This window comes from Sorex araneus, chromosome 10 (assembly GCF_027595985.1).
Source record: "Sorex araneus isolate mSorAra2 chromosome 10, mSorAra2.pri, whole genome shotgun sequence".
NCBI classification, from domain to species: domain Eukaryota; kingdom Metazoa; phylum Chordata; class Mammalia; order Eulipotyphla; family Soricidae; genus Sorex; species Sorex araneus.
In genome coordinates, this window is record NC_073311.1 from 50,769,166 (window position 1) to 50,779,654 (window position 10,489).

Sequence of the window (10,489 nt, forward strand, 5' to 3'; positions counted from 1 at the left end):
TCATGTGCTCTAGACCTTCGAGAAATTTCCCACCCACCTGCCCCTAACCTAACCCAGCAATTATTTAAGGCTGAATAAAAAGAACATTAGCTCAGAAGGCGTCAGAAGTTGGCATGAGGGGCATTCTGCAAAGCAAGCTGATTGGCCTAATAGCTGATACCTTAAATACAGTCACTAATATTTTAGGGTCTCTCCTCCTGAGCTGAGTCTCAAGTCTCTTCTTTGTACATTTGGAAGAAGCCTTTGTTAATCCAGATTTTCAGGCTTCACTAAAGGAGCTGTCTGCTCACAGATCCAAGAAATTTCAGCACTGCAGCGAGAAATAAAAATCTTCCCATTTTGAAAATAGGCACATCTCTGGGTTTCATCAGTCGAGCCATAATCTGCAGCATTAAATCTGAAAGCGAACCAAAAGAAAGTTCATTCTAAATCTTACATTGGAGATTTGATCACAACCTAATGTTCTGTTACTCCCCCAAAAAACATCACGAATGTTGGAGAGACATCACCTCAAAACTCCCAAATCCCACAAACTGGCCTATCTGAATTCTATATTTCAAGTTACTAATGATGCCAGGGTCCTGAGAGAGAGATAGGGGTTAAGGCACTTGCCTGGCAAACAATGAGCCCCACATTTATTCCCAGAACTGCATGTGGTGCCCTGAGCACTCCCAAGTGTGATTCCTGAGTATAGAACCACAAGTAGTAGCCCCTGAGCACGACTGGTTGCTTCCCCTACACACACACAAAAACAAACAAACAAACAAAAAGTAATCATGATCCCAGGTAGAATTACATAAGACGAACTATGTAAGATAAGTTCTTAGAATTTGTCTTCTTCTATTAGCATGAAAAACTACCAAGACAGATTGTATTTGTTTTGTTTTGTTTCAGGCTCCTGCCCTGCCATGCTCGGCGCTTACCCTTGGCTTTGCCTTTAGAAATCACTCCTGTTGAACTCACGGGACCAAATGTGGTGCCCTGGGATCAAACTCAAGCGAGCCACATGCAAGGCAAGCACCCCGCCCACTATACTTCTCCCCAACCCAGGAGGATGATATTACATGTGCTATAATGTCTTTAATTTGGGGATTTAAGAAAACTGAAGCCATATTTTAAGCAATCATGTAAAAAGTTACTACATTTGACAATGTGCAGATATCGTGTATGTTTATACACAGTTTATGGGTGCGGGGAGGGGAGAAAGGACAAGGCAGAGGTTAAGAGAAGAGGAAGAATGGCACAGCTGTGGTTCTGCTGTTGGTACTTCTTCCTTCTACTAAGGAGATGCTCTTAAATCATGTCTAGAAGTATAGGTTTTGCAGGTATTAATAATTCACCGTTTGCCCCAATTTGCTTTTCCCAAATGATCTGCCTTGTATTTTGACATCATGTTCTTGCAGAGGGCTGGGCTTGCTAAATCTGTTGGTATAAGAGTGACCTTCAGAGGTGCCTTTACTCCTCAGAAGTGACCTTGTGATCCAAAGTTCAGTTTTGCTGAGCAGGACATTTGACTGAGCAGAACACTGTTCGCTCAGAGTTTGCATATTCCATCCTTGTGGAGGGAACCATCTCCTTCCGCTTGACCGAAAGTGGATTGAGGGACGAGGGATGATGGAAATTATGTTGGAAATAAGTCCACTCAACATCCTGTCAACCCTCAGGCAGCAGTCATGCCTAGCATAAATTTGTAGTCATGCCACGGCCACTTTTGCTATGATTATAAGAAAGAAATCTTTATTGTTGTTTTCTTATCACTCCGAGTATGCTTTCTGCTATTATTATTTGCATGAAATAAGCCTGGTAGATTCCATATAAGTTCTAGAATGATTAGATACTGTGCAGCAACTCATTGGTATTAAGTAGAAAAAGTAATGATGAAGCTCTTGGAACAAGATAAGGTTTTATCACCAGGGAAACAGCTCAAAGTGCTGAGCACAGAGTTTGCTTGCAGAAGGCCTGGGTTCCAATCCCAGCACTACATGGGAGCCTAAACAACTCCAGAAGTGACCCCTGGTCACTGCAGATGTGATCCAAAAACAGAAACAAAGAAAAAAACAAGAGATAAGGTGCATGTAGGGAGAAAAAGTACACACAGTTTGATGTTTAAGGAATTTTCTGTATTATAAGTACAGTATCTTTGCCAGATATTGTGACAATAAATTTGCTATGTCATAGGCACATTATCTTTGACAGAAGTTAGCAACTTAAATAAAGTCTGTGTAAACTCTGACAATGTTAATTAAAGAGCAAAATAGGGTGAGTCAGAGGAACAAATAACTCAATGGAGGAGGCCTAGAGGAAAAATATGAATATATATGTATATATACAACCATAAAGGAGGTAATTATCTAAAATTTTATATAATAGAAAGATACTATAGTTTACATTAAAAGTGAATATAGAGGCTAGAGAGATAGTATAATGGATAAAACTCCTGTCTTGCAAGTATGTGGCTGTCCCAGGTTTGATCCTGGACACCCCATACCGTTTCCTGAGACCCACCAGACACGATGCTTAAGCACAGAGCCAGGACTAAGCCTGAGCACTGCTGGGTGTGACGTAAACAAACAAAGCAAAAAATACTTAATACAATAGTGCCATTGTACTGTAACTGTGATGAGGGATGTTTCTAAAAATACTTGATTTTTTAGTACCTACGAGATCCGGGGGGCAAAATTATATGCCACTTTGAATATTTTTAATTGACACTTTTTCCCTCGCAGCCTTAGTTACAAAGATTAAAGACTTTAAACTCTCTAACTTGACAAACAAAGAGAGAGACAGAGAGAGAGAGAGAGAGAGAGAGAGACAGACAGACAGACAGACAGACAGACAGACAGACAGACAGAGACAGAAAGAGACAGAGACAGAGACAGAGAAGGAAAGTGCCTCTGACAGAGCCATGGAGGCAGGCTGGGGAGGGGGGTTCAGGAGGGAAACTGGGGTCATTGGTGGTGAGAAATGTACACTGGTGGAGGGATGGGTGTTGGATCATTGTATGACTGAAACCCAATCATGAACAGCTTTGTAACTCTGTATCTCACGGTGACTCAATTAAAAATATAAAAATTTTAAAAGTTTAAAAAGTCTTCAAGTGGAATATTTAATTCCTTTCAGTTAATAAAAATGTTTGTCATACAATGCAATTAATAAGACCCCACCATAAACAAATTGCTAAGTTAATCAATTAAAACATGTTTTATGTTCTTAAAAGTTGACAAGTAAGATAAATGCACTAGTGCATGTTCTTATAATAGACCCCATTCTTCTGGGGCTTAAATTTTGGAAAAGTGAATAACCGAGGGACTGACTTCATGACCCTTAAATAGCTCAATCCTAATTTTGTTACTTATGAGCTGTGCGACCTAGAAAAAGTTCCCATTGCTCATCAATTTGCTCGAGCGGGCACCAATAATGTCTTCATTGTGAGACTTGTTGTTACTGTTTTTGGCATATTGAATACGCCACGGGGAGTTTACCAGACTCTGCCGTGGGGGCGCGATACTTTTGGTAGCTTGCTGGGCTCTCTGAGAGAGATGGAGGAATCGAACCCAGGTCGGCCGTGTGTACAAGGCCGTGTGCCCTACCTGCTGCCCTATTTAATATCTGTGACCATTTTTTAAATTCTGTATAATGGGATATAACAGTGCCTTCATATAGGGATACTTGTGGAAACATTTTGAAAATCTTTAGTATTATTTACTAAATAAGGAAATAAATGTAAATTCAAAGGTGAGGTTCAGTCTCCTGCCATGAGACTACCAAGAAGATTAAATTAGATTAGACTCTGTCTCAATATGCTACTGAAACTCTATTTTCTTTGTAAGTTGTCTTCATTTTATTTTTATTTCTTATTTTTGTTTTCTGGGCCACAGCCAACAGGACTCAGGGGTTACTTCGTGACATTGCCCAGTGGTTGTTCTCTGGTAATGCTCAGGGCACCAAGAAATATTCCCACCTGTAAGCAAGAACACTAGTCCTTTGAACTCTCTCCCTGACCCCTGTATTCACTTTATATCTAGAGTGCTCTTTCTTACAATGAATATTTATTTTTAAAAAATATTCTTCGGGAACCTGACTTTCCCCCAACAGACTTACATGGATGGAGAAGGGATGGAACCATCTTCCCATAGCCAAGTACTGGTGGATGGGTCCAGTGATAATCCCAGCCAGAAGAAGGAATACTTGGGTAATGGCCTTGACTTCAGATAGTCCTGAGGACCAAAAAAAAACCACAGGGAAAATGTTATTTGAGAGTCATATTCCATTTTGCAAGAATAAGATAGAGGAGAATGCTCATGAAATAGTTCACAAGACTACTCATTAAATAATTGGTCTATTAATTGTCATTCAAAATGTCCTGAGTTCCTACTAAGTGAATCGCAAATCCCAGGCCTGGGTCATTTCTTTCAGCAGAGAAGGGAGACCCCAGCTGACCTTCTCCTCCTGGGTCTCTATCTTCACCAGGGAGGACTCCTTCCCCACACAGTCGTCTCTGCTGTTGTCCCAGTTTTTCTCTTCAGTTGTTACAAAGTAATAGCAGCTGTCTTGGTACCAGTGCCATGTCTTCGGACAAGGATTACATTTGTGGTCTGAAAAAGAAATGGGATCAATAAGTACAAACCAAAACTCAGAGCGATTGGAGAAAGTTTTGAAACTGGAATAGTTGTTTTGACAGTCAGGGAGAGCACCCTGAAAACCTAATGCTTTAAGAACAGGGGCCCCCGGGGCTGGAGTGATAGCACAGCGGGTAGGGCGTTTGCCTTGCACGAGGCCGACCCGGGTTCGATTCCCAGCATCCCATATGGTCCCCTGAGCACGGCCAGGGGTAATTCCTGAGTGCAGAGCCAGGAGTGACCCCTGAGCATCGCCAGGTGTGACTCAAAAAGAAAAAAAAAAGAACAGGGGCCGAAGCAGGTAGGGCCAACTAGGGTTGGATCCCAGACACCCCCTGTAGCTCCCTGATCCACTGTTAGACGTGATCCCTGAGTGCAAAGCCAGGAGTAAGCCCTGACGACTGTTGGGAGTGGCCCCAAAAAAACAAACAAATTTTTAAAAAGGCAAAAAACTGAATGTGTAAGAATGAAGTCACCTATTGATTATAGATCAGGGAAATGATTGAAACTATTTTTCAAGATTCCCTCTTTGGGAATTAATTTTTTTAATTTTACTGTTATTTTTATTTTACAGAGGCTGTGATTACTGAATTTCTGTTGACCCCTGTCACAGCACTGTAGCACTGTAGCACTGTCCTCCCTAGCCTTTGCCTTGCACATAGCTGACCCAGGTTTGATTCCTTCACCCCTCTTGGAGAGCCCGGCAAGCTACTAAGAATATCCTTCCCGCATGGCAGAGCTTGGCAAGCTACTCGTGGGGTATTCAATATGCCAAAAAAAGTAACAACAACAACAACAACAACAAAAAAAACAGTGACAAGTCTCACAATGGAGACGTTACTGGTGCCCGCTCGAGCAAATTGTTTAACAACAGGATGACAGTGATGACAGTGACAGTGATACAGTGATTTTTATTTTTATTTTACCTTCATTGAGAACCACCTCAAACTCAACAATGGAACCGAGACTAAAGTATCAGATTGGCATTATTTTAAGAAGCATTTCAAATCTGCCTCTGATTTTTAAAAAACATGAAATAACTTTGAGTCTTTCCTGTTTTCTGTATCTGTAAATTTGTGTGTGTGTGTGTGTGTGTGTGTGTGTGTGTGTGTGTGTGTGTGCGCGCGCGCGTACCACACCTGGCTGTATTCAGGGCTCCTGGCTCTACACTCAGGGATCTCTCCTAGAGGGACAATATAAGATGCTGGAGATCAAGCCCAGGTCTGCCACATGCAAGGCAACCAACCACCCTACCTACTGCAATATCTCGAAAGGCCCTGATATTTGTAGATTTAATACACAACATAAGGGACTATTAGAAAACAGGTAAGTCATATTCCAAAGTGATGCTCATTTGAGCTGGCCAGCAGGTCGATTACCTGAAGTGTGAGTGACTAACTCTTGGCAGAGTTTGGTGGCTATTTTTTTCTGCCATCTCAGCAGTTCAGAGATCTGTGATTTGAGAGATTTCTCCTTCTCGAGCAAGTCTCTGGTGGTGGTCTGCTGCCGCGATGAGTTAGCCCGCTGCTGCTCAATGACTTGGAGAAGTTGAGTCAACTTCTCTGAACCTGAATTCACTTTGTTTTCTGTCTGAAAATCTCCAAGACACAAAAGAAAACAAGTTCATAAAGCTTTCCATTCTCTGTTAGACATAAATAAGTCTCTGACCAGAGAACTCTTCTCAGTATCATTTAAAGTTTATTAATGGCTCCTAATAATTGAGGCATCATGAAAGGCACACACCAGATGTTTACCTATTCTACAATTTTGCTACTCATATTTGTGGAACTTTTTTTCTGGTCGGAGGTGGCTAATGTCATTATTTTAATAAAAGCAGAATCCTTTAGGGGATAATGGGCCTCTCAAAGTTCCACAGAATTACATGGAGTGAATGCTTTTGAGAAGAAAGCAGATTTTGATGCCACTTTTACAAATTTCTGTTCCTGAATCTGTAAAATTTGCATTTAAAATCAGTGCAGGTGACCCTAAAATTTATCAGGACAATAAATTTAAGAGCCATTTAAATGGTAAGCACACCATTTCAAAGAAAAAATATGTTTGCCTATCCTGGACCAATGGGTGTCATTCTTGAAAATATGCACCATTGTAGATTAATTGCTAATTCTTATCATTATTGACTTCTAAATAGCTGCTATTACTATTATCATAGTGCATATATTTTCCAATGATGTGAGCTACACAGTCTTCATATATGTCTAAATAGATATGTCTTAATCCTAATTATCAGTGCGATCTTGCATATATGAAAGGAAATACAAGTTGTAAAGGAGATTTTAGTATTATTGAGCAAATAAACATTGGTGAATGCAATTTCCCTGAAAATACTCTCACAACTCTTTATTCTGAACACTGTATTCAAAATCCTACAAAGAGGGTGTTCTCAGAGCATTTTCCACCCATTATTAGTCCAATACTTCCTATCCTATTCACTTTGGACTGCCCAATGATGAGTCCAGATCAAGTAGACACTCCTTTTTGGCTCTGATGTTAGTATTATGTGGTCGTTCTTCTACTTAATGAGTTGAGTCTATCTGGCAACCCTTCTGCCTGATGGCAGCCCTTCTTGGTGTATAGCAATCAGGCCGCTGCTGGTTCTCAGCAGTTTTCCCACACAAGAAAGGTCTTAGGTCAACACATAGTCAGTCTTGTACCATGTGTCAGAGACAAACGAAACGGCAGAGCTTTGAATCCTCCTTCCTGGCCTCTGATTTTTTAACCTGCTATTTGAAATGGATGTGCATCTAGCAAGTCAAGAGTCCTGTAACTACAACAATAATGAGGGAAAATGTGCGTTTGGCCAGAGATATTTTTTAACAGGCTTCAATGTATATTTTACCTGCAGAAGGCCTGCGGATTAGCCCCTGGGTACCTAGACCATAAAGCCAGGAATAATAACACCTGAACCATGACCAGCTATGGCCCACAAACAAACACAAAAGTTGTCTTCATCACTATTCTGGTCTATCAAGAGAAACCAATGGATTTCGATGCTAAACCCATTACAATGAAATAGGTCTCCTGCTTGCTCCTTTGTCATCGAGACGTGAGGAATAAGTCAGAGAGGTGGCCGCCAACCGAGAGAATTCTGGGGGCTGGTACCTATCCTGTCACCAAACCTCGTTTGACAAAGTTTATCAATGTTTCCCAATGTCACTTATCTTGGGCTGGATGCACATATACTTACACAGGATCCCCATGGTCACCAGCCCTATCAGCAGCAGGAGGCAGAGGGCGAGCAGGCCCAGGGCAGCCTGCCGCCAGTTGGTAGGCGAGACGGAAGAGTCTAGAGAAAGCACACAGAGTCATCAGCACTGGGGACTATCTCGTGGTTGTTACGCTTCAGGTTGTTCATTTCTCCCCCGTGGGAGACTTTTTAAACTTCCTAAAATTTCTCTTTTGCTTCTTCAATGACCCAATCTAGAAACTACCTGAAAGGATGGGCAAGTAAGGGTCCCATCATCAGCTCTTGATTATTTTTTTTAATCTTTCTATCATTGTCCTTTCCTTTAAGAATAAGGGTGTGGTCAGAGGGGTAGCTCGATGGTTTTGCATGCAGGAGGCTCATCTAGGAGGCTTTGGGCACACAGGGCCCTTCAAGTATCACCAAGAACACCTGAGGACTAAGCCAGAAGAAGTCTCTAAGCGCTACCAGGTAGGACCCCCCCAAAACCCAAAATAATAAGAATAGTGTCTCAAATTTTAGAATTTCCTCTTTTTTGTATTTCCATACATATTTTCTTTGACTTAATTGAATTAGTGGATCAGAGGTGTGGGGATTCCATCTCTATTTGAGTCTGATTAAGTAGGATTAAGTCTAAGTTTTCGCCACTTCAACCTTCAGCAAAACAGGTGTCTTCATGGATTCTATAATCTACTTTTTAAAGGATTCTATAGTCTACTTTATAGAACACCTAATAGAAGAGAAATGAATGCCTGACTGAAAGAAGAAATGAATGAGCAGTCTAATCAATAAACAGAAAACTAGACCAGGAAACTGGAGGATAATAATTATGGAACGTTCGGTATCCTGCTACTTTTCATATATGTTGATATAAGAGTCCTCATATTTACTCGACTTCATACTTCTTTAATGCCAGACTAGTGGCATACGGAGCCATGCTTCAGAGAGATGAATGCAATCTCAGCTACATGGCACGTGTACTACAGTTCCTTTCCTCAAGGATTACACTTGTATCTTTTTCAAACGTGTAGCTCCATTCTTTTTTAGGAGCTATATGTTTGAATATGCAAATTCTATTCATTCCCACCCTCCTTTTTGTAAATCATTCTCACAAACCACACAAACATGGGTTTAAACAAGCAAAAATATAAATAGCAATGTTCATATGCTATAGATAATTCACAGGGACAGCAATTTCTTCCAACAGGATTAAAGAATGAGCAGAAGAATAGAACGAAACCTGTTCCCCCTCCTCCACCATACAAGTTGCATGAATTTAGATAAACCATTTAATTGAGGTTCAGTCTCTTTTTTTTCTTGTGATTGCATTGGCAGAAGTAAAACTATTACTCCCTTCAAAAGATATATTTTATAAAGATAAAATGAATAAAAACGTCAAACGGTTACTATTGATTCAATATTATATTGAAATGCCAACTGCTTTAAGAAAAGTTTTTTAAAAATAGACAAGACAAAAATTGGCTTTTTTTGTCCTACTCACCCGTCCTGTAACTTTTCAGTTATTTGTACCTTGAAAAAAAGAATTCTTTAAACCTTCTCTATTTCCTAACTTTCTAATTGGGCTTCTAAAAAGATTGTTCTCCTGCCATCTTTCACAAGGTATAAATAACAAATATTTCAGTTGTAAAAAGAAATACCCAAATTTGACCTTTGTCATGCCCAATCAAAACGCTTTCTTCTAACACAGAATTTCCTGAAACTTAATAGTATCGTGCAATTTAAAGAGGTTCTGGAAAACTCTTTTCTCCCCCAAATTAGGACTCTCTCATTCTCTTATATTGCAGAACTGTGTCTCCATCTTGGATATTTACACAGAACATCTCTCTTTAGTATCAACATCACAGCCAATACCTCCGGGCATTTCTCTATCCCCACGGTCACATACGGCTTTTGCTGAGCACCTACCTTTTGTCCGAAAGTTATTTCTATCCTGGCAGTTTCCTGTTCCAGCAGAATCCTGCAACGTGAGTGTCGAGTAAGTCACGTCTTCAGACATTGTAGAAGAGAGGACTCTTTAAATCATATAATTAATGTTTCAATATCTTCAGTGGGTCAGAAACAAGATATTCTTTTCAAGGTTGGGAGCCTTCCTACACACATTTAACTGACCCAAGACCCAGCCTCTGTGAGTACAGAATGACTATCTGCTCCTCTGCAGAAAATGAAACATCAAGCAGTCTCTTTGGAGACCAGAACACTGTGAGAATCTCTCAGTCTCTGCTCTGGCTTGTTGAGAAGCGAGAAGTACTTGCAGGCGGAGCAGCTCTGGTGTTTTTTGGTGAATTCCCATGATCCTCAAGGGAGACGCAGCTCTAAATGCTTTAACAAAGGATCAGGTTGTTGCCTTTCTGTAGCCAAGGCCAGCTCATTCTGCATGGAGACATTGGATATCTATCAGATATCAAATAGGTACACACAGCAAGACGGGGAGAGCTGGAGAGTTAAAGACCACACCGCCTGGCTCCTGTCGATTTATTTTATTAAAGCATTTTGATTTACAACGTTATTCAGCGTTGCATTTGAGGCATCCTCTGTTCCAGCACCAATCCCACTCACTATCAGTGTCACCTTCCCTCCACTGTTGTCCCCAGTTTCCCCTCATTCCCCCAGCCTGCCACCTTGGCAGGCACATTTTTAAAGTTATGTT

The 10,489-nt window shown here is 40.8% G+C and overlaps 1 protein-coding gene across 2 annotated transcripts; it reads right to left on the reverse strand.

Moving 5' to 3' along the window:
* Positions 1–246: 246 nt before the first annotated feature.
* On the reverse strand, positions 247–9,838 carry CLEC12B (C-type lectin domain family 12 member B). 2 transcript variants are annotated; one of them, XM_004621748.2, is made up of 6 exons: positions 9,748–9,838; positions 7,825–7,923; positions 5,999–6,217; positions 4,441–4,595; positions 4,102–4,217; positions 247–397 (listed from the first exon to the last, which is right to left on the reverse strand). In XM_004621748.2, the coding sequence occupies exons 1-6, from the start codon at positions 9,836–9,838 to the stop codon at positions 247–249; spliced, it is 831 nt and encodes a 276-aa protein (XP_004621805.2). The 2 variants fall into 2 exon arrangements, with proteins under 2 accessions (XP_004621805.2, XP_054974601.1); XM_055118626.1 differs by having other exon boundaries at positions 9,742–9,838.
* Between the last annotated feature and the right edge of the window lie 651 nt (positions 9,839–10,489).